This window comes from Equus quagga, chromosome 17, assembly GCF_021613505.1.
Source record: "Equus quagga isolate Etosha38 chromosome 17, UCLA_HA_Equagga_1.0, whole genome shotgun sequence".
NCBI classification, from domain to species: Eukaryota; Metazoa; Chordata; class Mammalia; order Perissodactyla; family Equidae; genus Equus; species Equus quagga.
The window spans coordinates 17222098-17249755 of record NC_060283.1 but is presented as its reverse complement, the minus strand read 5'-3'; the positions used below and the strand labels follow the sequence as shown (position 1 = coordinate 17249755).

General features: G+C 39.3%; 1 protein-coding gene across 5 annotated transcripts in view; it reads right to left on the bottom strand.

Annotated features, from left to right (window-relative positions):
- The window catches only part of LOC124229389 (ubiquitin carboxyl-terminal hydrolase 25-like), a 29823-nt gene extending 3986 nt beyond the window's left edge, over positions 1-25837 (bottom strand). For 2 of the 5 annotated variants that reach the window (XM_046644582.1, XM_046644581.1), the window contains exons 1-4: positions 25758-25837; positions 22345-22484; positions 12216-12299; positions 4626-4749 (exon numbers count right to left, since the gene is read on the bottom strand). In XM_046644582.1, coding sequence (XP_046500538.1) covers positions 4626-4749; positions 12216-12299; positions 22345-22484; positions 25758-25786 — 377 coding nt within the window. In that variant the 5' untranslated portion in view covers positions 25787-25837. Of the gene's footprint in view, positions 1-4625; positions 4750-12215; positions 12300-22344; positions 22490-25757 lie in introns of all 5 variants that reach the window. The other 3 variants (XM_046644585.1, XM_046644583.1, XR_006885863.1) reach the window with 2 other exon arrangements.
- Between the last annotated feature and the right edge of the window lie 1821 nt (positions 25838-27658).

The following is a 27658-nucleotide window of genomic DNA, read 5'->3' as shown; positions in this document are numbered from 1 at the left end:
ACAATGAAGATGTAGTGAGTATTGTCTATGCAAAATGTATTGTAGCGACAAATATCTTAAATGAGGAAACTTCTCATATAGTACATGCAAAGACAGACAAAGGAACATTTTACCATTAGGAAAACCTAATACACCTCTATTATATATTTTTAGTCAATCAAACATTAATGAGCATATAACAGAATTACTAATAGGCAATAAGATTGTTTTTTATAGATAAGTCTGCATTAAATGTTGATCGTAACAAAAGAAGATTCTCTTTCTTTTTGAGAGCATGTGCAACATTTGGGTAAAATGCCAATGTTAGCAAAAAATAAAGTCTGAATACAGAAAATAATACGAATTACATCCTGTTTTGAAATAAATGACTTTTTTTTAAAAAACAACTTCTCAAACTATTGCATATAGCCACAGAAAAATAATTAAACTACTCCAAATTCATAGAGAGATAAGGAAAAAGTCTTAAATATTGATAATGAAAGTGTGAGAAAGTAAAATGTGTGGGATGCCACTGACATGGTGTCACTGCAAAATCCACATCCAAATCCCAAAGTTAGAAAAAAAATAGCAAAATAGACAATGGAAAGATAAGGAAAAGCTTAAAAGGGAAAACCAACCAGAAATTCTTAAAAAATCCAAATGCCTAAATGAAAAATTCTCTCTCTGTTTCATCTACATCTCTAAGGTGAATTAAATTAACTGTTTTTGACAGTACACTACCTAAAATATTCACTCATTAGGGAATACTCATTGAGTAGCAATATGTGCCAAATATGGTTCCAGATTAAGGAAAATAGATGACAATAATGTAAATATAAATTAAAATACATACTATGTAAATAATGATAAGCACAATGGGAAAATTTAAGGAAGCTATGAGGAGATAGGATGGGGATGAATTGCGATTATAACACAGTCAATGATATCCTTACTTACAAGAAACATTTAACGGTAAATATTCTGTGAATAGCAGTGTGCAGAGCCTTGTAAACATGAGAAAGGAAATGCAGAAAAATTGTACGAAGAATTTTCTGTAGTAAGAGGTAATTTGTGAGTGTAATGCAGAGGTGTTATTTAAACTTAATAATCCCACTTTAAGGAAATATCCTAAGGGTGCACTCTACTTTCTGGGAGACTGTTCTGTTGATACCACATGGGTTTTTACAAAGTAAATATAATAATAATAATAGCAATGATGAGAAAGAATGTAAGGAAGAGAAAAACAGTACCACTTATAATAACTTTGAAGAAAACGTTGCAAATGCAAATAAGTTCTATTTGAAACAGGGCTGAACATATGCATAGTAAAGACACTCTTCTGCACCTTTGTTCTTGAACCTGGACCCTGAGGAGAGGTGGAATCTTCAAGGGCATCTCAAAGTGGTAGGAGTCAAGAAAAAAAACAGCACAAGCTGAGTCAGGATCAGCCCTGTAGGGAAACTCATAAAGACACCTAGGGCTTAGTTGTGGGAAGAGCCCAATCTGCCAGCCAGTTGTATATTATTCTCTAACGTGCTTATCTTTTGTCATTCTTGAGTTTAAGTATAATCTTGATAAATGTTAGTGCATAGTCCCTCTATTCTATAAGGAAATAAAGAATGGGTTTAATGCCCATGCTCTGGAAGAAATAGTGAAATAATAAAGGGGAGAAATATACACTCACAAACAACATGATAATGCACACCAGAATTAGAACACATTTTCTGTGGTCCTTGAACCACAAACTGGGTTCAGATTGCTGTCAATGCATAGATCTGAGGATGGGGCAGAGTGCTTTAAACTGGAGTCAGACATCAATGACCCCATGGAGAGTGGATTAGGATTTATGTGAGCTGTGGTTTTGTTATCGGTTAGATGGTATTTTCTCAAGGTAGGCAGATATAAACTTACATATGACTGCAACTATGGGAGCCTGTCCAACTTGAGTGATAATGGAGTTGAAAGATAATACCTGCCATTTAATGTAAAGGTTAAATACATATATGCCTATGTGTGTAAATAAACCAGTAATGTATGTTGAAATCTTAACCCCCAGTATCTCAAAATGTAACTGTATTTGGAGATAGAGTCATTGAGGAGGCAATTATCTTAAAATTAGGCATTTAGAGTGGGCCTTAATCCAATATGACTGTTGACCTTATAAGAGAAGGAGGGCGCCGGCCCGGTGGCTCAGTGGTTAATTTCCTATGTTCTGCTTCTTGGTGACCCTGGGTTCTCTGCTTCAGATCCCGGGTGTGGACATGGCACCGCTTGGCAAAAGCCATGCTGTGGTAGGCATCCCACATATAAAGTAGAGGAAGATGGGCATGGATGTTAGCTCAGGGCCGGTCTTCCTCAACAAAAAGAGGAGGATTGGCAGTAGTTAGCTCAGGGCTAATCTTCCTCAAAGAAAATAAATAAATAAGAGGAGATCAGGAACAAGCATTCAGAGAGAAAATATCATGTGAAGACATAAAGAGAAGATGGTCATCTTCAAGGCAGGGAGAGAAAGGCTTCAGAAGAAATCAAACCAGTCAACACCTTGATCTAAAAGCCTATGATCCAGAAGAGTGAGAAAATAAATTTCTGTTGGTACTCTGTTATGGCAGCCCCAGCAAAATAATACAATTGGTAACAGCATATATATGTGTATATGTGTGAATGTAGGTTTGTGTGTATGTGGGGGACATATATATATATATATATATACATATATATATATATATATATATACACAAACAGAAGCAGCTGGATGACAGTTTTCTGCATAGATATTGGGTTGACTATGATCTTTATTTAAAAATTACTGAGGTGAACAGAAAGGTACTATGAAACCAAAAATAAAAACACTTCAGTCACTACTTTTTGATATGGAGACAATGAAAATTAATCTTAATTGGTATCAATTTAATGTAAACAGCACACTTTATTCATAAACCAATTTTTCCCAAACACTCTTTTTACTGCCTCTTTTACATTCTCGTTCCTTAAACTGTAGATGTAGGAATTCAGCATGAGACTGGCTTTGCTGTAAAAAACTGACACTATCATGTCCCGGTCCAAAGAGTAGCCGGACCTTGGTCTCACATACATGGAAAAGACTGTTCCACAATAAAGTGACACTCCAGTTAGGTGAGAGCCACATGTAGAAAAGACTCTTTGTCTCCCTTCAGCACAACGCATCCTCAGAATGGCCAACAGAATGAAACTATAGGAGACCAGGATAATCAGGATGGTGACTATCTCGATACCCTTAAAGTAGAAGACTAGAAGATGCTTTTTGTTTATATCAGAACAGTAAATGGTGAGGACAGGAAGGATGTCACAAAATAAATGACTAATTTCATTGGAAGCACTGGAGGATAGGGTAAATGCCGCCCTGTGTGCACCGAAGCATTCAAAATGCCACGAAGATAGGAAACAATGATGAGTGGCACATAGACCCTCGGCGGCATGTTAACTGGATACAGCAGAGGGTTGTAGATTGCTACATAGCGATCATATGCCATTGCAGCCAGGAGAAAGCATTCTGTGGTCGCAAAAGTAACATAGAAAAACATGCTGGACATCCATGGAATGAAATAATTTATTCTCTGGAAGAAAATTGTTCAACATTTTTGGGGTGACAACTGAAGAATAACAAGCATCCAAGAATGATAACACACTCAGAAAAATAGTACATAGGGTTGCGGAGTCAGGAATTGCCAATGACCAATACAACCAGGCCCAAATTTCCTATCAGAGTGAAAAGATAGATTGCTGGAAATAGTACACAAACCTAGATGGTATAGCCTCCTACACACCTAGGGTATATGGTACTAATCTGATGGGACCACCATCATATATGCGGTCCATCATTGACCACAATTTCATTATGCAGCACATGACTGCAGCTAGTTATAATTTAAAGCTTTTTTTAGTCAACATTCTTTTGTGATAAAATCAAATTTATTTATTTGATCCTTCAGTAGATCAAATTGCTTTAAACTAAAAAGTTTTCCTTATTAAATCAAAAGATGCATTTTATCACATCTCTTAGAATTTTGCCTAATTCTTTAAAAAAAAAAAAAACCCTATAAACATACTACCATATTATAGATCAGAGGTTGGTAAACTGCAGCCCATGGACCAAATCCAGCTGGCAGCCTATTTTTGTAAATCAGGATTTACTGGACCACAGCCACACTCATTAAATAATGTATTATCTATAACTGCTTTTATACTACAACACCAGACTGAGTAACTGCAACAGAAACCATATGGTCAACAAAGCCTAAAATATTTACCATTGGCCTTTTACAGGAAAATGTTTGCAGACGCCTTCTATAAACGACTATAAATTGAATTGGACGATGTATCCAAAAGGGATTAGGAGGAAAAAAAAAAATCAGAGAAACATTAAAATATACACCTAAATTTAGTGCCCATAATGCCACTCCAAAGTCCTAAAAATCTAAGCTTCAAACACAATTGGAACTAGAAAATGAAAATTTTGGTTACATAAAATATAAAAAAATACTGAAATATATTCATAATTTATTTAGAATAACAAAGTATATTTTGTGCCTCTTGAAATTAATTAAAGCCAATTATTATTTCTATTATAAACAGAACTTATATCCACTTTATATAAATTAGGTTTTTACCTGCTAATGGCTTGCTCCTCATCAGTCATTCCAGTCTCCCTGAACGCCCTGTTTGATTCCGCCAAACTCAAGGCAATTGCTCTCTGAAGATCATCTTTATCATCTCCAGTGAGATCAATCACATCTGAAAAGCAAAACTAACTTTCTCAAAATGAAAAGTCAAACAGAATGAAAGGTAATTCTTATCATGGAGATTTTACACCCACTATACCCTTTCAAACCAAAGTCAGCACCAACATAATTCTCTATAAGATCCTTTCTGAAGAGAATACAAACATTTTCAATGGAACATACTTCGAAACAATGTTCCTCTCTGTAAAATATAGCTAAAAGCAATAAGGGCATAAATATTTTTCATTACAGAGGAAACAATATTTACTAGGAAGTCCCTGATTAAAAGTATATAATAAGCAGGAAGACTGCTAAAAAATTTCTTTACCAAACAAATTTGAAATTAACATAATTAAACATTTACATTTATGCTTTTGGAAGTTAATCCAAATATACACACGTTACAGTTCATCCACAATACCACCTAGACGTTGTCTATCCAAGTATAATAATTAACAACTGAGCTCTCAAAAATTATGTTTCAGAAACTAACTGACCGTAGATATATATACGTTTATATACACATTGTTTTAAAGTCTGGAAGAATGTGCCAAATTGTCAACAGTGGTTAAGTTTGATGAAGAGGGTTATGGAGGAGGAAGTGTAAGGATCTCTCACTTTCTATTTCAAACACTTCTCTACCATCTGAATTATTTAATAATCATTCAGTTTACTAAATAATTTTAATTTAAAAAAGTTTGCATTTCACAAAAAGAAATACACTAAGCAAAGAAAATAGTTTTGATGCTATAAGTATTCTTTTTCCAAAGAATAAAGGCTACAACTATTACCACCTACAGAAAAAACACTTTTTAACCAATTTCCCAGTAGATATTCATCAATTTCCTTAACCCAAAAGATGCCAATAATACTCACATTATTGTTTAAACAATGGTAAGAACCATAATATGTTGCCAAGTAGGGGATTATAAAACAATATGATGAGAAAGAAAAAACCATATCTGTTATTACCTTATCTTTGTGTGGTTGGGATTTTGCTTCTGGGTATTTTGGACAAGTTTTGTATTCCTTTCGTTTATTTGTATTTGAGACATGTTAAAAACTAATTTTTTTTCATTGTAATCCTAGAATTTTATAAAAGGGAGACAAACAAAAAGGAGTAGGTGATGGGAGATAAGATGCTTGCATTTTACCATCTAGCTATAGGGTTACATACAGAGGCTAGAAAAGAATATTCCACACTTAATAAGAAATAAATAATATATATTGGCCTATTTCTATTGTTATCCACACTTTTTCTCCAAAGGGTAGCTTACAAGGATATTAAAAATATTAGAAATAATAGCTGGCCATGGAAGATTTTTTTTTAATGTTCTTAGAAAGTATAATAAAACCTCACAAAAATGTAGTAAGTAGGGTCCAAAAAAATTCAGTCAAGTAAAATGCAGAACACGTAGCAAGGTAACTGAAACGATGGAGCATGCCTAGATCTATCAGCAGCCAAAGGCTTTCTGAGTCCGGCTTACAAGACCTAAGCACAGGTCGACCACGGCTGAACATGGGTGTCACCGGGGTATAACTATCCAATCCAACTTAAATATTGATGAAGCAGAAGTCAGGACTAGAGAGGGATGAAATGGCCTTATGAAAATGAGAACTACCTTGGTCATTAAATAATGACTAGAATAGAGGTGAGTAAAGAGAGAATAATGGAAGTAAGGGAAACAATTTGAAAATCACCAAGCAGCAGAAAAACAGGTTTTGGGGATATGATCAATTAGCCCTCAGACTCCATTCTCTCATCCTCCAAGTATGCTTTATTCAACTATAGAAGCTGGAAAGATTAAAAGATACAAACAAATCTATTTTCCCAATTCATGTGCAGTTAAGGTTCTGGATAAAATTTAGGTTCCACCAACTGGATGCACTAACATGAGCTTTGGAAGGCAGAGTGAGGGGGAAGCCCGACTCCTGCTGCTTTTGGCTGTTCTCTCCAGCATGACTGAAGAGATGTGGGTTGTTCCACAGTGGCATTCCAGTGTCCAATTTCCAGCTTCAGGGATGTCAAGAGATAAGAGTAGAAGCGGCAACTAGACTCTGCATTCCAATGTCCGGGCAGAGCTCAGCGGCAGTTACCTAATCTTGGATGCTTATTCTTCTCTGGGCTGCAGCTACAGAAGCATGTTCTTGAACCCAGGAGTCCCAGAGGCAGCCTCCTGATTCACTCACTCACTACCCTCCTGATTGTGGCAGAGGGAGAGCTTCCCTGGCTGGCGAGTCCCACAAGAATCCAGGAGTCATTTCTGAAAGCTGAGCTAGAGATCCTCTCTCCAGTGCTTCCAGTGATTTCTTTAAGAACCTAATCCTCTGGATTAAATTTCTTCTATGAAACTATCTAGAGTGTTTACTGTTTCGTGACTGACAAGTAAACCAAACCAGCTAAGGCAGAAACTCACTCAGAAATAGCAACAACTTAAACTTAGAGCTTTTTCATAATTTATCAATTGTAACTCAAGCAACACAAAAGCAAAACACAAGGCAAGATATTTTTAACTCTATCTGATACAAGAGACAGATAACTGACATTGTGAGAAATGAAGTATATCATCGTAAGAATAAAAAATGGCGGCGAGACTTCAAATTTAAGTCTTCTATTAAATCCAGTGGCTTTCCTCCACAGTAGCAGTTCTCCAAGTGGAGTCCATGGATCCTCAGGGATCCCCTATGGCCCTATGAGGGAAAGGAGGTCCTTAAGTAAAATATATTCTCATAATAGTACTAAGGTGTTATCTGCCTTTTCTACCGTGGTCATATTGGCACTGATGATACGAAACAACAATGCATTAAACTGCTGCATCTTAGCACACAAATCAAGGCAGTGGCACCAAGTTGTGTGAGCAATTCATTGTTATTACTCACAAATAGGCACACTCGTTACTCAAAAAAGAAAAAGCCAGTTTCTCTTAAGTCCTTGATAAAAAGGGAAAAATCAATTTTATTAAATCTCAAATACTGATTTAAATTTTCTTTTAATTCTACATGACAAATAAGAAGTATGCACAGGACTTCTGCTGTATATCCAAAGCACACTGTTGCTAAAGAAAAAACACAAGTGCAACGCTTGAGTTGCAAACTGAACTGATTTTTTTTCATGGAACACTATTTTTACTTGAAAGAACAACTGACAAACCACAAGCTATGATTATGCAGACTTGAGTATTTGACAGATGTTTTCTCGAAAATAAAGTGAACCTGTCACGAGGGAGAATGAATGACAGCATTTGTTGACAATGACTAACACAGAATTTTCAAGCAAAAATCAGAATTTTGGAAAACTTGTTTCTACCATTATGAGCTTGATATTTCCCCAATACTTAAAGGATTTCTGGTGAAATCAGGTGATATTGACAATTTTAATTTGTTTTATGATGCAGACGTTCTTCCAAGATTTGGAAGGAAATCTTTTCCAAATTACCAATGCACAGTATTACAAAATCATGCATAGGTAAACAATCCATTCAAAGAGCAAGGTAAGCCATAAAGACGCTTCTAGCATCTTCGGTCTTTGACCCTGGATCCTGACACAGAGCTTCTAAATCACTTGGAACTTCCTGGGTGATAGGAGCATCTTTTGTCCTAATGAGACGACTCTTGGTGGCCTCCTGTATAGCTTCAGGGTGGGCACTGATCACCAGAAAAACCAAACCATGATTAGAAGCTTGGAACTTTGAGCCTCATCTCCCATCCTCTGGGAAGGAGAGAGAGGCTGGAAATTAAATTAATAATCAATCAAGCCCACCTGATGAAGTCTCCATAGAAATCCCTGAAGTACAGGGCTCCGAGAGCTCCTGGGTTAGTGACATATCCACATGGTGGGAGGGTGGCGTACCCCAAATCCATGAGACGGAGGCTCCTGCACTCAGGACCCTTCCAGACCTTGCCCTATGCATCTCTTCATCTGGCTATCCATCTGTATCCGTTATCATATTCTTTACTATATAATAAACGGGTAAATGTGTTTCCCTGAGTTCTGTGAGCGACTGTAACAAATTATCAAACTTGAGGAGGGGGTCATGGGAACCCTCAATTTGTAGCCCAGTCAGAGAGAAGTGTGAGTAACCTGGGAACCCATTACTTGTAACTGGCATCTTAGGTGGAGGCAGTTGTGTGCAACTGAGCCCTTAACCTGTGGGATCCGATACCAACTCCAGGTAGTGTCAGAATTGAACTGAATTGCAGGACACTCAGCTGGTATCAGAAAATTGGTCGGGTGTGGGGTAAAAACTCACATATCTGGTGTCAGAAGTATTGAGTGAGGGCAGAGGAAGAAACAAGCAATAGTAGCCTTTGATGCTAGAAAGGTTGGTTGGCGAGAAGTTATTGGTCCTTAACTGAAAAGCTGAGACTTTTTCCTTTAAGCAGTGGAGAAAGTTTATTTATTATTTGTAGCTTCACTATAATTATCATAATTTTTTCCAGGATGTTCCCATTACTTCATAAATCCTCTTCTTTCCAGAAGATATTTTAGAACAATACAGCAATCGTGAAAGACTATTATAACTTACTCGCATACTAAATACAGATAAGATTTTAAAACCAGATATTAAGAAAATAAAATGTTATTTCACTAGAATGGTAAAACCTGAATTTCTTCTTTTTCTGGAGTTAGGGGAATGACTTCCAAAAACACGTAATGAACTATCAATTTCACAATGAAAACTAGCCCTCTGTGATTTTCTTATACGCTCACACTCAAAAAGGAACATAGAATAAACTTGGCGGAAACAATTTCTAATTGGCCAAACTAAATAAAAGTTGAGCCTATGTAAAAATCCCATCCAAATACCAAAGTGTTATAAATATTTTTATATCTGTACCAAGCGAGGACCTTGGCAAAACACTCAAACTTTGTTTTAACCAACCCTCCCTCTAGTATTAGTGTGAACACAACTCAAGGGCACAAGCATGTTAGTGTTAGTTGGATACCAGTGTAGAAAATCACACATTACAAAAGCCTATGAACAGGAATCTTCAACATGTTCAAGACTGCTCAAATTAAAACATTTTTTCTGTAAGGTCACAAGTATATATACCAAAACATAACACTCAACCTAAAAAAATCTTGTACATTCCAAAGAGTTAGCATTTGAGTAAAACTTAAATACCAACTACCAAACATTTTTCTGCTAAATCCGAAATACAGGCAATCATCAACTGGTCAATGAAGCAGACTTTAACTGTATGCATTGTTTACAACTCATAACTCATTTTCCCATGAAGACAGTGTATGAAATGACAAAAGCCTTCCAAGTTAGTTCAAAAGAAATCCACTTAGCCCATAATCTAATTGAACTACAATATATGCAGAGATTTTGACTTTAGAAGAAAGTGATTTTCCTTGCTTTCCTTATTTACATAAGCCCAGGCATAGGTGAAACACTTTTTTATATAACCACATTTATATTTACCACCAGCTAAGATCTCTAGGCAGGGGAATGATATGAGCAGAAAGAACTCTGTTTTGGGAGTTAGGAGGTTAAGTGTTGAACAACAGTTGGAGAAGAGTTGTAGTAAGAATATGTATCAGGGCAGGAGCAACTAAAGGAAAAGTACGCAGACAAAAACTCATAGAACTGCAGACTAAATGGCTGACTTGGGAGATTACGAAGAGCAGTAAAAAAAACTAAACCTTTAATACAAAATAAAATCACCGGGTCCCCAGAAGGATGGGGATGCCCTTAAGAGAGAAAGGCAAATACGAACACAGGGATGGTCAGCAGGAGCTGAGAAGGGAGAATACTACCATTCTCGCCCTCACTCATTCTGCTTCAGCCACAGTGACGTCCTCCCTATTCATCTCCTGAGCCAAATATACTCCTGCCTGGAGGCCCCAGCCTGGGATGCATTTCCCTCAGACATCCACGAGCTTCCCTCCCTCACTTCACTCAGGTATCTGTATAAATGTGACCTCATCCAAGAAACATTCCCTGACGGATCCTCTATCTAAAATAGCATATCCCATGCCTGACCTACAACCGCACCCCTGTCACCATCTGTCCCTTGACCTTGCTCTCTTGTTCTTCATGAACTTACCACTGCCTGACATTATTTATTTATTGCTTACTGTCTGTCTTCCCCCTATGTAAACTGACACTTTGTGTTTTTTCTAATGGCCTAAAAACCTATCTAATACATATTAGGCAATCAATAAATATTTGTTAAGCAAATAAAGGTTGATATCTAGACTATGGAATAGAGATAAAAATTAGTGAGTCATCTTCATAGTGGCACTAACTAGAAGACTTAAGAACATAGGCTTTATCCATATAAAATTTTTTCTAGTAAGTCAAAGGACAAATAGAATAAGGTATCACGTTAAAAGAATACTTAAAATCAAGAAGACATAAATAATGTAAATTGTGTTTCCTACCTGACTCTCCCATTCTCCTCTGCCCTCAGTCAGCTCTCTTAAGATGTTCCTACTTTTCTAATCTTCTTACTGCGGAACTCAGATTCTCTAAAACAGTGCTCTCCACTAGAACTTTCTATGATGATGGAAATGTACTATTATCTGCGCTGTCCAGTAGGGTGACCACTAGCCACATCTGCCTACTACTGAGCATTTAAAATGTGTCTAGTGCAACATAGGAACTGAATTTTAATATTATTTAATTTTAATTTATATTTAAATCTAAGTTGTCACATGTGCCCGTTGGCAACTATGTTGAACAGCTCAGCTCCAAATGGTCTTGTTCTGTTTTTAATAATTCCTGCTAAAATTATAATGGCAGCATTGGTAAGAAGGGAAAGTGAATAGCAAAGGAGCCATTTGGGAATTCTGTCATCAACTTTACTATGTTTTCAAACTAAAATTGTGAAAAAAAATTAAAGTTAACATTCTATATGAGTCAACAAAAAGTACAAAGGTCCATGGCTACCATTCTTCCCTAAAATTAAAGAAAACTCACAAAGTTATACAAGTCATTCTACAGAACATTGTAATAGAATGTAAGCCTAATTGCATGCAATCATTTACAAGTAACTTTCAGAGCATTGTAGAATCTCATTTTTAAGCTTAACCTTAACTTTCAGTGAATCATCAAAACAGTTTTCTACATTAGAAATCTCTACGGAAAAAGAGATTTAACTTTCATGGCATTAATTTTTTTCTATCTGAAGTTACTTGTTTAACAAATGTGGGGGGTGGGAAAAATACCAGGGTTCAGTTAATAAACTCCTAAACTGCTGAACATACGTGATCTGCCCTCAGCAGAGATGAGAGCACTAGACCTGGATCTGTCACTTGTCCTTTAGATCACTTTTAGGCTGGCCAAGCAACATAACTACGAGCAGAGTTCTAGGACAGAACTTCAACATTTTTCTCACTTTCTATGCAATCCTTACCAAATAAACTGATTCTAAATTGGTAACACTTAACACTTATTCCAATGTGTTATATCAACTTCTCTAAAACTTAAGCCAATATGTGGCATTATTTTCTGTGCTAAAATTACCTACCCAAATCCCTCTTATCTTTTGATCCATTCTTTGATTGCTCAATTGTAGCACATCTCGTTCTGGTGGGCATATACTGTTTCTTTCCTGTTTTAAAAAAGTTCAAAAGAATTTAATGATCATGAAAGAAAGAATATTACTATTTAATTTCAAGTGGGCAAAAGCCTGGTACGGTCATGTCTATGACAGAGTTTGCCATCACACAAAAACTTCGAAGAATCTCTCCTCTGACTATTAAGTTCACCTACGATATCTTAGTATCCTGCATTGCTACCTCCTTGCATTTGCATTTTTTTACTGCCAAACTCCAACACAATTTTATTTCCAATTTAAGCTGGAGGTGGGAGGCACTCATCTGACAATTCACAATATCCAATCTGGACAGGAAATCCAAGTAATGAAAAAAAGTACCTAAAAGTGTTGTTAATACTCTAAATGATTTGGGCTTTTTCCCAGAATTCAACAGAGTATTAAATTACAGTATAGAATGTTACCAAAACAATATCAAACACCAGGTACACCACTTCTTAATTCTCTATGATACAGAATACAAGCTTTCCTTGAAATGTTTCTTTTTTTTCTCTCAAAAATGGAAGGTGAAAATGTACTAAAGGCCAATCATTGTCCTACTAACTAGTGAAAATGTAACAACTTCTTGAATATTAAGTGAAGGTTCAAAAATATATGTTCTTCAAATCAAGTGACATGATTTACTTTATCTTCTGATGTACCCAGGTATGAATAAATGAAAATTTCCCCACAAGCCCCAAATGTAACTTCTATGGGATATTTTAGTTTAAAAGCTAAATTTTTCAAGTCATTAAAAACACATGTATTTTATTCCTTCTAAAAGAGACGCCCAGTCATAAAGTTATATTCTAGCTTATACAAGTAATCATATGTATTTAGCATTAGAGACTTTCACGTCAAAATACAGATGTTTTGTCAGTACTACAACCAATAGATGACACACTTAAAATTAGCCAGGCTCTGTCTATGCTATAGTCCTGTCTGTAATAGACTTTTTACTTAAAAAAGAAAACAAGGAATTAAAAAAAATAAAAACTCCTGCCATATTTGAAGAATTAGTTAAGCCATGGTCAACTTTCAAATAAAAATATATTTCACATAAAGTGAAGAAAATGTTCAAAAAGAGTTTTTGTATCTAGAACATTGCCTTGAAAACTTCCTCAGACTCTGATCACTCCAATACTCCACATTCCTTCAGCGCGCAGGTAGTGTTTTCAAAGGAGGCCTGTGTCTGAATATACATCTTTCCTTCCCACGTTTTACCACTCCTTTCAAGAATTAAAAATACATGAAAGATTTCATTTCTTATCAGCAATATAGCATAATAATTTAAAGAATCTGCTAAATGCATGACATCTCCTTACTTTCTCAGTTTTAAACTATGAAACACTATTATGACACTGCCAAATTTAAATGCTGGATCAAGACTATCTCCAAAAGGCAGCTGTACTTCTTAGAACTTGATAAAATATGATACAAATTTGTTAACTGGAAAAGAATTATTGTTATTCATCGGCTACTTTTTCCCAGTTTGATACTAATATTATTATAATGAAATCACCACATTATATTTCTACAACAGTTTTCCTCAATAATCTCAAAGCAACTTTATGGACACACTATCCAAATTATTGAATTCTTTTTTTTTTTTAATTTTTATTTTTTTCGGATGTACATCATATTTCAAATTCTGGATACATTACATCATGTTCACCACCCGAACACTAATTATAGTGCATCTCCTCACATGTGAGCCTAATCACCCCTTTTGCCCTCCCCCTTCCCCGCTTCCCCAATGGTAACCACCAGTCCAATCTCCAATGCTATGTGTTTTTTTTTTTTTTGTCATTTTTATCTTCTACTTATGAGTGAGATCATATGGTATTTGACTTTCTCCCTCTGACTTATTTCACTCAGCATAATACCCTCAAGGTCCACCCATGTTGTCACAAATGGCTGGATTTCGTCATTTCTTATGGCTGAGTAGTATTCCATCGTGTATAAACACCACGTCTTCTTTATCCATTCGTCCCTTGATGGGCACCTAGGTTGCTTCCAAGTCTTGGCTATTGTGTATAATGCCGCAATGAACACAGGGGTGCAAGTATCTTTATGCCTTTGTGTTTTCAAGTTCTTTGGATAAATACCCAGCAGTGGAATAGCTGGATCATATGGTAGATCTATCCTTAATTTTCTGAGGATACTCCATACTGCTTTCCATAGTGGCTGCACCACCACCAGTAGGAGGGTTCCCATCTCTCCACATCCTCTCCAACATTTGTTGTTTCCTGTCTTGTTAATTATAGCCATTCTGACGGGAGTGAGGTGATACCTCATTGTAGTTTTGATTTGCATTTCCCTGATAGCTAATGATGTTGAGCATCTTTTCACCGTGGGTGTGTATGTGTGTGTAGCTCTTGAAAAATATCCACTAAGTAATTTTATATTCCACTTGAAAGAAATGGTAGAGAAATGGAGTTTCTGGTTTATCTCAATTAATTGTCATACTGAGCAGATTGCTTGCTGTTGTGGTTTCTTTATCAATAAAATGTGCTGTGCTTCTAACCAGGATACTAATTCATATTTAATATATTTAAAATACAGATGTCTGGGCCCCACCCAAGAGCCACTGAATCAGAGCCTGGCAGGGAGGAGCCCCAGCACAAGGAGATCACTACTGTGCTGTCTTTCTCTTTGTGTTGTCTTTCTAGGAGCCCTTTTCTGGGTATAGCAACTTCATGTCTTTACCTTATACCTTGTGACTCAATCTCTTACTTCCCCACAAAACGTGCTTGTAACTGAGTCGAACAAACATAGGCGTTATTTATCTATAATTCATAAGATGATTTCAATCTTTGAAATCTACATTACTTGGACTCTTGCAAAGAGATTTTCAAGAGCAGTCCCTTCTGGTTCCTCAATAAGTTGGAAAGGCCTTGACTTTAATCCAACATATTTGGTGTTATGTTATCCCTGATATCATTCAGTTCTTACTGTGAGCTTCTCAAAACAAAGATGGCTTCTATTTGGCCTGGAAGAAGGAATGTGAAATCATCTGAACCAAAAACGTGATGTCCTCACTCTGGCTAAATTGACAAAATAGTGATGATTCTTCAACTGTCCGAGGCTGCATTTAGATTTGGATTGAAATCATGTTGTCTATTTTTCTCATGAGCTCATATATTTTTTAAAATGTTGCACTACTATTTGGAAAAGTTTGAACTCGTGCAAGGTATTAGTTTTGTGACTATCTAATTTCTTGTCGTAACTGGAGCCATTTTATGAGTGTAAAGGGGAGCTATCCATAACATGCCAGGGACAAAACAAGCACCAACAGAGCTGTCCAGACAGCAGTGGGATGTGAGCCCACCCTTGCCATCTGTGACCCAGAGGCAGGAGACATGGGGGTGAGAGCAGGAGTCAGCCCCACCTTGGTCAGACACGTCCAAGCCTGGCTTTGTTCTGGCCCTGCCCAGGTCATGGGTTAAAGAGTCTGCTGTGTCTGCCAAGAGGAGGTCGATGGGAGGAAGCATGGTGACCTGGGCCCAGTAGGAAGGACGGTCAGCAGAGTGACAGTGACCCAGGGAAGAGAGAGAGTGGTGGTTTATACTGGAGGGTGGTGGCAGAGATGGAGAGAAGAGAACAGAGGGAGTTTGAGGGAAATATCTATGGACTGCCTGATGCATTGGATGTAGACGGTGAGGAAAAAGGACAGGTCAAGAGGGGTTTCCAGGTCTGGGCTGAAAGCGAGGGGACGTGGGGGGCTGTGGACTGACTAGAGCATTCTGAAGCTAAAGCAAGTCTTCCGTGGCTGGCTTCCCCAAGAGCAACCCCAAGTCTGTGGTTCCTCATGCTCCTCTGAAACAGGTCGTGTACTTGGGACAGGATCCGTCCATGTAGTCAGCAGCGTTTGAGAGGATAATTGGGAGCAGATTTCCTGCAGAAGTTGTACATCTGCTCTGCCAGGCTGTTTGTACCTTCCTGTCTGTGTCTGCGCAGAACCCTGACCAGAAATGGCACTGTCCTCTTTATCTTCCCTACACTTTTCCTCTCATTCATCTCAAGATCCTTGTTATTCTATGTGGATTCCCAGCATGGACATCACTTGGGAGCAGTGCAGGGACTCGGGCCCACCCAGGACCTTATGAATTACGATCTGCTTTGTAACGAGATCTTCAAGTGATTCATATGCCCCTGAAAGTGTGTAAAGCACTGTGGATAACTCCTCCTTCTCCTTCAGCATTCAGCTCAGGACCACGTCCTCCAGAGACCCTCCCTGACCTCCCACCCAACACCCAACCTGTTGCAGGGACAGTTCGAGAGCCGGGCACAGCGCCAGCAGCGGGTGCACACGCCACCTCCATGAGCATTTATAGTCCGTGAGTCTTTCTCTTCCACTGGCTCTGCGCTCTGCTGCAGTCCATTGAGTGTTCATCTTGGCATCTCCACGAGTAGCATCATATCGGCTCCACTAAGGCAGTGGACGCATCAACCTTGGGAACTCTCACCCTGCCCTCGAGCCCCTCCTGGAGCTGCCCTGGGAGCCCCTGTTGTAGGAGCGCCTAAGAGGTAAGACCCTCTGATCCCCAGGGCCTTCATGGATGGTCGAAACCTCATGGACGTCCAAATGGACATGACTACTCCCCTCTCTATTCCTTCGAAAAAAGCTTTTCACTCAGTGTACTACATCCACACACAGCTGATTTTTTTTCCGGATTTCCCTGCAAAGATTTTACTATGATTTTCTTAAAGTACCGCAGATAATATACGTGTGATCATAAAAGTTCTGAGTCCTCCTTCATACCTCTTCTCAGACCCCACAACAGTCAAACACAGCCCCATCAGTCCTGCTCCTCCACCTCTGTGATGACCACCCCAGTGCCAGCCCCAGGGCTCCCTGCAGACCCCTGTGAGGCCCCTCACCAAAACTCTGCCCCCTCTTCCCCCACCCCACATTCCACTGTCTCGAAGCCACAGAGATCTATGTAGATAGCACATCACAGTATACCCCCATCCACCCTCTGTCTCCTCCCCAGGTCTACACCCTTCCCTGGTGTCACTCCCCTGCACTACAGAGACATCTATGCAGTGGGCCCTGGTCCCTGCCCACCTTCCCTCCCCCTCATCTCAGTCCTATTTCCGCTGCCCCAGAAGCCACCTCTCAGGTCTCTATACTTCCTGTTCTGTCTGCCTGGAACATTCTGCCCATGACCTCCCAGGCTAATTCCTATTACCCTTCATCTCAGCATAAATGTCACCCACTGAGTGTTAGCCTGTCACCACCCTTACCATCCCCCTATAGGAATCGTCTGTAGAGCACGTATTTCCCTCCTTCGTCTCTCTTTCTTTATTATGTGACCTTGTGCCTTGCTAGAATGTAAGCTGCGGGTCCCCAGGCCTCATTAGACCGTTTTGTCCATCACTGCATCTTAAACACCTGGAACAGCGCAGAAGACATCACAGAAGCTCCACATGTAAAAAAAGAATGGATGGGAAGGAAGGCAATGAAACCCTCGCACTTCAGATTCAGCAGAGTCAAGTGTGCTGGTCGCTCTCCAGATTCCTTCGGGGCCCCTCTCTGGCCGGCTCTGTGCCCAGGCTGACTCCTCTGCCTGCACTGCCCGGGCCTCTGGGGGGCTCCCAGGCTCCAGCAGGAGGTGGGAGGACATGAGGGCAGAGGTTGGGGCAGTCTTCCCTGTTCCCCTGACAGCCCCTCATGGGCCCAGAGGACACCATTTCCCCTCGTCCCTCCAGCCCAGGGCTGGGAACAGCTTCCCTCTCGCTGGCCCCTGGGAGCCCCGCATCCCTGGCCCTTCCCTCCTCCCTGTCTCAGCTCCACAAACAGCTGCATCTCAGTCTCTTCATCTGCACCATTGGGGTGAAGTGTTTGTAGTGGGAATTTTGTCGGCTACATCAGGCACCTCTCCTTTTCTGTGTACAGGACTTAGGAGTCCTGTGTGTACATTGCGGTGGATTGCATGATCTTTTTCTTTCATTTATTTTAAATAATTTTTCAAAATTGAATCTCTTAATTTTACATTTTCCTTAGGTACTGAAATAACAAAGTATTCTACATCTGTACTGTAGTTTGTGCGTGTCTGTGTGTGTGGGTGTGGGTGCATATGTGATTGCCACCAAGGGAAAACTGCATAAAATGGACTGCAAAACCTTGAGAAATGTTTTGGCAAGAAACACTATCTTAAACAATACAACAAAGATTTAAAAAATTACAGAACAAAAAACAGAGTGCAAATTATCTAAAATTACCCTCTAAATTAATCTATAAATTTAGGAATAAATCAAAACATTATGAAATGTGAACGGGAGTATGTTGAAGTCTTTTTTTTTTCCTGCTTTTCCATTGGTTTTTACTAACAATCTAATTCATTCAGGCAAATATTGTCACTTCGCAGATTCCTAATAAGGGCTCAGAGCACACAGAAACAGTCTTTATTGTTTTCTACATCTCTATGTCCTACTCTAATGATGGCTTAATGAATAGTGACCTTTCATTTAAATCTAAACTCAGCCCTTATACTGTCTTATTCTAGAGGGTCCAAGGACAGAGAATGCAATTGATAAGCAATGTATTAAATGAAACTTTATTTGAAAAAATATCTTACACATTAGAATGCTTTATCTACTTGAATAAGAATAATTAAGTAAGTAATAGGAGCTAAACTAAAAACAGAAAAAATCAAAATTCCTTTGAAAAGAGAACACCCGTGCAGATGTCCTGCTGTGGCTGGGGTGCTGAAGGCCCAGATGCTGTGGATGCTGAGTCAAATCTGCAGGTGACCCCAGGCCCCTGAGGCCTCATGGCAGGGCCATCCTCCTTCCTGGGGGGGGTCCTACCGGCCCAGGGGATCCCCCACACTTCTGGGCCTCTGGGGACCGTGGGAGGAGCAGCTGGAGGAAAACTGCCTCTTGGCAAACGCTGGAACGAGGCCTCCAACATGGCCAGCCTTTGCCTGTTGTGCTCGTTTTCTCTTCTTAGCTCCTCGAGCTTTCTCTCCGCCAACACGGCTGCCCCCCAGCTTTCTTTGGCTCTTTGCATCTGGAAGAGGTTCTCCTTGTGATAGTAGGAAGTGCACGTCTTCACTTCTTGGGCCAGGTCTTCAGCCATCTTCTTGTAGAGGTTGCGAAGCTGGTATGTGGAGTTCATCTCCCAGCACACGTTGAGGAGCTTCTTGTTCAACTCGGAGCAGACCCTTTCCTCCTCAAAGAATTTTCTGTAAAGTGGCCCAACTTCTTCATCATGTAGCTCATGCAGATTTTGAAGTTTGAGCTTCAGCTGCTGAATCTCACCTTCAAGCTTGGTGTTTTCGTGTTGCAAAGTTGCTTCCTCGGTTTGGAGGGAGAGGATTTCTCCTGGAAGCTCTTCCTCAATTTGCTTTTGTTGCTGCAACCATCTGGCTCTTTCCTGATGTTCCTCTTCATCAGTTGCTTTGGAGACTTTAACAGGCAGGCTCTTCAAAGCCTTTTCCAGAAGGTCGACAGTGTCCTGAAGTGCTGATGTGCTCAGGATTGTATTGATCGCTGCCAAGCACAAGGTTCGTAACGGGAGAGGACTGGCCTCCACCCGAGGGCACTGAAGGGCTTCCACGGCTCGGTTCTCAGGTCCGGTATTCTCCCCACATTCTCCACTGACTTCACCGCAGGCAGAACACCTTTCACCTGGAGACTTCCCTCTTCTGAAAATATGTCCTGTCTTGACTATCAAAGCCACCACCACAGTACATACCAGGACCTCCCAGGGGAACGCAGGGAGACCTGGACCCTGGCTCAAGCTTTCCGAAATCACCAGCAGAGCACACCACAGGTGCCCCAGGATCAGCTGGAAAGTGGATGCGATGGCAGGCAGCAGGCCCTCCATGGCTGGGGAGAGCTCCGCAGCTGTGCCTCTGAGTGCCAGTGCCCTGTGGGCCACAACTGACAGCTCAGAACCCTGAGGAGTGTTCCATCTCCAAAGTAAACAGGTGGCTGGAAGCAGGGTGTGTCAGTTGGTTGGGGGAGGGGAGGCCAGCCAGGGTCTAGGAAACAGACCCCTAAGTGAGCTCTGAAAGTAGAAGGGGTCTCACTTCTCCAGGCACTGGGGGAGGTGGACAGGGCTGATGGCAGCCTGGCTCTGCCAGTCTAGGCCCACCTGGCCCTACAGCACACCTAGGGGACAAAGCAGGGCCAGGCCACGTCCCTTTCTGTGCACAAGAGCAAGTGATGGGGGCCATCCCTGGGTGAGGCCCACTCTCCTCCTGTTTTCAAGTTTCCTTCTGTGCAGGGACGCCTGGGACTGCCCACACAGCTCCCCAATCTTCCTAGTCTGAGGCTCCCTCTGTCCTTCTGGTTGGTCACTGGGGACAAGCAAGGGCAAAGACTGAAGGGTGTCCCTAAAGGTATGAACTAAGAGACCAGGATTCCAATCCAAACAACTCAAGAGTCATCAATATGAACTGGCAATCTTAACATTTTATGGATTTTGGTTGAGACAATATGTCCTCATTCAATCCAAGTGTTCCTGGGTGGAAGTGACTCTCCTGGGGTGACACAGTGACCAGGGCTCCTTTCCTCATGTGGCCCTGCCATCTTCAGTATAAGCTTCCCAAGGTGGCCCTGAGGAGGGTCCAGTCCACCAAATTGTCTTCAGAGGTGGGCCTCTGGGGATGGCGTTTTTACACATATTATCAAAAAGAACTCAACAAACACTTTTTGAGAAACTCTGACATTCTAATATGATGATGGGAACATCAATAGTCTCTTGCCCTGTTAGGCTTCATGTTTGGTAAGCAAGAAAGGCACAAGCAAATAATTTTAAAATAACACAGTACTCATTAAGACACAGGTATGCTCTGGGTGCTGGAAAAGCACTTGGTCCATACTAGAGGCCAGGGGAAACATTCTAGAGCCATTAGCTCCTGAGCTAAATCCTACAACGCCAGAAGAAATTAGGCTGGGGATAAAGGCTAGAAGGGATTCCTTCGAAGGAAAAGCAAGCATAAAGACAAAAGAAATTAAATAGCACTGGGTGGATGAGAACTTCAAGCCATTCTGCGTCATCACAGTGTAAAGAGAAAAGAACAAAACAGTAGAAAACGAAGTCAGAGATGCAGACAGGAGTCAAGCCACAGTGTGTCTTCAACTTGGACACAGCAACTGGGTCTGTCTTACACACATAAAACTTCTCCCGATTATCACCTATTATCTGTGTGAAGTAGAAGTATTCCAGGCTTAGCCGACATAAGATCATTTGTAGAGCAAAAATACTAAGATTATCCTGAAAACTTGACATCAACCAACATTAAACAGTATTTAATGCCAATTAATAGCTATAAACATCTATGTGAATGGGTTCTTCCTGGTTATTTCCTAACTTTGAGAAAGTCTATAAACAAAATCAGAAATTCTCTTCCAATACAAGTTAGTAATCAAACTTCTCTAATTGAGAATGCATAAAAATAAATACCTACATTTTATATAATACAGTTATACCACAATGAGATATGGAGGTAACTGAATGTATTTTGAAAAACTCAGTGCTATATAAGCACAAAGTATTCATGTTATGAATAAAAATTAGTCCATAGAATTTTCCATATGTACCTGTGTGTGCGCACGTATGTGTGCTTATTTTGTTACATGGTAATAAACCTTTCTCCAAAATCTTTATTTTGGGAAGGGGCAGGGATTGAAAGAAGGGAAATTCTACTAAATGGTAAAGCTATCAGTAATTAAAAATACTACTTTATCTTCAAAAATAATACTAAGCCTCTACCAACACTTAAAATCCATAAAACAAATGATTTTGCCCATTTAAAATTCTAGAAATTTTTGTTTCTTTAATGAGTAACACTGTAGCTGTTCCATATTTCAAAACAATGAATACTCCATGAGGTGCTCTATGAAAGGATATACCAATGAAATACAATCTGGAAAAAAATATAATGCAGCTAATTAAAACATGCTCCTTTCAAATACACTAAGAAGAACCAAGGTTAAAGTAGTCTTTTCTTTTGTCCTTTACCTCTGCTTCAACAAAAGTAATATATCCCCAAAGAAAATTTTTCATTACATTCCTGTCAAAATATTAAGAAAGAAGTAAACTTACTCGCATCTGCTTGGCTTCCCACACTGATGTATCTATCACTGCCAGGAAGCACGGTTTGGTAGTAAGTTATCTCCTCCTGCTGAGGGGTCTTGGCATTCTTCGCAGTGAGGAAAGCCACTGCCAACTCCAAGTTTCCATTGCTATCCTTCAAAGATCAAGAACAGAACATCAAATATTTTGGAATAACTCTGTACATTCTCACATGATTTATGTAAGCTTTTCCATAACAACTAATTCTCAAAGCAAAAATCATTTTCAGATTCAAAATCATTCTGTGTGATTCTGATTTTATAGTATAAATTCATCATAAACAAAGAACACTATATCAATGGTAATTCCTTTCTCTATTAATTAAAACTACTAATATAACGTAAAACTCAACTCTATAACTAATTTCTCAGTTTTCCATTACTTTCATATCTGCTTAACAAAAGCCAATCGCAAACTTGTACTTCTAAACAAATGAACAAACTAAAACATGTTTTCTGGAACTTGCCATACACAAGGATGAAAAATGAATATTTAAAACAGTGCTTCTGCAAATAAGAACAAAAAAAGGTATTCCCTTTAAAATGGGTGCTGAACACATACCTAAAGGCAAACTTAACAAGGAAATGTCAAAGACTTATAGGAAGAAAATAGCAAAATGTTCTGAAGCTTGACAGTATGGAGAAACACAAAGAACTCCTAGACAGAAATACTCAATACTGTCAAGATAACAATCCTGCCCAAATTAAATATAAATTTTATGTAGTTCTCATCAAAAGCATACCTGGACAAAATTCTAAAGTTAATTTAGAAGGAAGTAGCTGCTAAAAAACTAAGAATTTTTGAAACAGTAAAATAATAAGAGACCTGCCCAGTTATATCTCTATATTTTCTGTCCAGTTAACAATAAATATAACACTAGCTCTATGACAGCTAGTTGAAACAACATTAGGAAATCCAGGTATTAATAATGAAGTTATCTCTGTGACACAAGGCCAGAACACATTAAGATTGTGTAGGCCTTAAGAATTTTAGGATACGAGAGGAGTGTAATAGGAAGCCAGTCGAGGGTTCTGCCTAGAAATGACCTGGTATGACTTACATTTTAAAAGGATCATTCTGGCTGTGTGTTGAGACTATAGGAGAGAAAGGGCAGAGAGTCTATTATTTGCTATCATATTAAATGTAGCGGGTGATAGAAGGAGAAAGATTAGAATGATTCCAAGATTTGAGGAGTGAACAACTAGAAGAATGAAGTCCCCAACCCACCTCGACTCCAACTCTAGGAGCTGCTGAAGAGATAAAGTAAGAGTACAGTTGGAAAAGCACCACTGCTTTCACCTTTGTTATCTGTCACAACCACTTAAGATTCTCAAATGACTCATCCAAAATACAGGTATAACATATCCCATAGTTAGATAAGTAAACTATAGTAAAACAACTTGCAATAACAATGGCTAAGATTTACCGAGCAGTAATATGTGCCAAAACATGTGCCAAGTACTCTTCACAGACTACCTCATATAATAATTAGCTGACTACAACAGGGACTTACACAACGTGAAGGTCACTTACTTTGCGAAGCTAAAAATAGATGCTCAAAATAAATAAAAGTGCTGAAATCAATCAACGACATGTGGTTCCCAAAAGTAGACTCCATATCAGTATTTTACTGAGAGACTCAACTCATTAATAAACCTCTTACAAATTTATACCGGGCAACAGTTAAGGTTTAAGTACACTGTTTTCACTTCCAGCTACTGAGAACTGAAATGAAAGTTAAAAAAAAAAACTAAGGTCACACAGCTTACCTCAAAGGAAATGTGGACAAGAATTAATTGGATTAATTCTTTACATTTATTTAATTAAACATATTCTACATGTTTCCCAAGTCAAGAAAAAGAAAAGTGCCCTGACAAGGTACCGAGTGTAGTGTCACACTCACTGACACAGAATGGAAAAAGTACATTCTGAAAATAGACATGATTTAGTCATATTTATCACAATAAAGAAAGGACTAGTGGGGCCGGTCGAGTGGTTGAGTTCGCGTGCTCCACTTTGGCAGCCCAGGGTTTTGCTGGTTCGGATCCTGGGCGCAGACATGGCACCGCTCATCAAGCCATGCTGAGGCAGCATCCCACATGCCACAACTAGATGGACCCACAACTAAAAATACACAACTATGTACTGGGGGGCTTTGGGGAGAAAAAGGAAAAATAAAATCTTTAAAAAAAAAAAAAAGAAAGGACTGGCAATCATCTAAACATCATCATATAAACTGACATACAACACATTTGTTTCCTCCCTAAATGCTTACAGTGGCTTCATAAACCCTGCATTAATGCTCTAAACAGTACTGCTTCATCACTGTCCTGATGAGGCCAAAACGAAGCAAAGCCTCTAGTGAAAGCAGAGATTAAGTGTGATGCTCTGGGATCAGGCCGCTTGGTTTCTATTTCAAACTCCTCCACATACCAGCTGTGTGATCTTGATCAAGTCACTTTAACCTCTGTTTCCTTATCTTTTAAAAAGGGATGAAAATAATACCCCATGGAGTTATTAGGAATAGCACCTAGTACTGTAAGTGCTTACTAAGTGCTTGTTGTTATCACTACTATTATGAGGATTATGATTACACTCACCTAAAAGATAAATTGCTTCCAGACACAAATGAAGAACTTTTGTGTCAACATCAAAAATTACATAATTTTGTCTCATGGAGCAAATTCCAAAGGATTGAAGCTGTGTGTATGCCTACAGTGGCAAAAAGGCTCTCACTGCTAGCCTTTGCAGCTATATATATATATAGTTCTTGAACATCTTTCACTCGCTTGATCTTTTCCATGTGCATACCCATGTGATTTAACTCATGTGAGTGCCTCTGTGTGGAAATGAGGGTACTTCATAAGATACAACAAAATGATGCATCTTATCTGTTGCATATACTCAAAAGTTTGATGTTGAATGTTCTTAAGGTAAATTACTTGAATGTTAGCCAGTTTCTATTTCTCCTTCTTGGAAGGAAAAAATGTAAGCTTTTGACTCTCTATTAATTTTCTATTTCTCCCTCCTCCTCCTCTCTCTACTCTCCCGCACCCTCTGCCCCTATTTAAACTCTAAAATCATGGTTCTTGAGTAAAACCAGCCATTAGCATTTGGATTCACATCCCCCTATTTTGCATGAAAAGTGTTTCCTATGGAGAGAAGTCATCTGTCACTCCAAGGTATCTTGGAACATTAGGTTGCTGAAAGCTAACATGCTCAAAATTGCAGTATATGTTAGCTAAGGCTCTTACTTTATACAAGTTCTTTCCTATATCTCTACTACTACCACACAGTATAACTAAAAAACTCAACTTTCAAATATGGCAGGCAGTAGAGATGAGGGTGTAACACAACTGTAGGTCATAAAACAGAGGCCATACCTTCCAAGCTTGCTGTAGTATCTGGGCATCGTTGATCCCAGTAATTTCTCTCAGCTGATTCAAAAATGTCTGCTGGTGCTAGAAGAGAGGAAAAACCAAAATCATTACACTCTGAAATCTGAAAATATACAAGGACAAGAAAATAAATGACCTTGGGCAAACAAACAGAAAACAAAATAAACTAGAGTAAAAAAGAAAAACAAAAACAGGGGCAGGCCTGGTGGCACAGCAGTTCAGTTCCTACACTCTGCTTTGGCGGCCCGGGGTTTACTGGCTTGGATCCCATGTGCAGACATAGCACTACTTGTCAAGCCACGCTGTGGTAGGCGTCCCGCATATAAAGTGGAGGAAGATGGGCACAGATGTTAGCTCAGGGCCAGTCTTCCTCAGCAAAAAGAGGATTGGGAGCAGATGTCAGCTCAGGGCTAATCTTCTTCAAAAAGAAAAAACAAACAAACTTGAGAGAGACTGAACAAATTTCATTCTTTTAGGAAGAAGGAACCATGCTGTGGGGAGCCCTTATTCCATTTTCATGTTTCCAAAAGGAAACTTCTACATTACTTCCCAAGAAGAAGTCTTACTGAATTAACAATTTCTGGTCCATTCTTCACCACCTCATTTATGCCACCCAACAAGAAAAGGAGTGATTAGCATGAGGCTAAGCCTGAGAAACTAAGGAAACAAGTATCCATTGGGTTACTTTAACTAGGGCATGGGACCAGTGATGGAGATTGAGGCAGCTCTGGTAATCTCTCCCTGTCCCTATGGACAGCCAGCATCCAGGCCCCTGGGATATGTGAAAAAGACACGCTTTTGGCAGGCCATGCACTAGGTGAGTATATTATATCACTGGCATCCTACGATCGGTCTGAGGAAAAAGAGGACCATCTCATCCTCCCATCCGTCATAAAAGATCCTAAACAGAATTGATCATTTGCCCCCTTTTGCTTCAGATCTGTTTACAGTCTACTGGTCTATGTACCATATAATCTATTACACTCTATTGGGGGGATAGCATCCCACTACCAAACCCTTCCCTGAACTTCCCTAATTAAGAACCACGTTCCTCCCTACATCTCTGTATTTCTCAAAACAAATTCCCAAAAACTGTAAGACAGCACCACGACATAATGCAAGCTCAAGGGATATGATCTGGAAGACAAGTCGTCACTAGAATGAAAGGATCTGCAGAAATCTTTCTTGAAAATGTTTTACAGTCATCTCAGTAAGAATTTTATGGGGTGAAAGTTTAATGAGAAACAGTATAGTTACACAGTTTCAAATTCTTCCTACAAATTATAAAGGGAGAAAAAGTAAATTTATACTGAAGAAATCTAACAGATACCAACTCAACCAAGTGATCAGAGCTAATATTACCAATAATGGGACTGACAGCGTGTGCCTCTTGATATGATATGATACAATACACCAAGAAGACAATATCACCTGTGGTTTTCCTGCCAAAAACCATAACCTGAATCTAATCTTGAGGAAGTATCAGACATCCAAACTGAGGAACATTTCGCAAAATAATTATTGTGTTATCTTCAAAATGTCTATATCATGACAGACAAAGGACAAGTTTCCAGATTAAAGGGGACCAAAAAGGCATGGTAACCAAATGTACTGCAGGAGACCACAGTACATCTCAAACTAAACGCAATACAGGATATTATTCGGACAACTGGAGAAAGACGAATGCGGACTGCTTAGTAATGATATTTTATTAATATTAAATTCCTGAATTTGATAATGCACTATAGTTATTTAAGAAAATATCTTTTTTCTTAGGAAGTACACCCTGAAGTATTTCAGGGGGTAAAGGGACATGATGTCTGCAACTTACTCTCAAATGGTTCAGGAAAAAAGTTATGGGAAGTTCTCTGTACTAATTTCGGAAC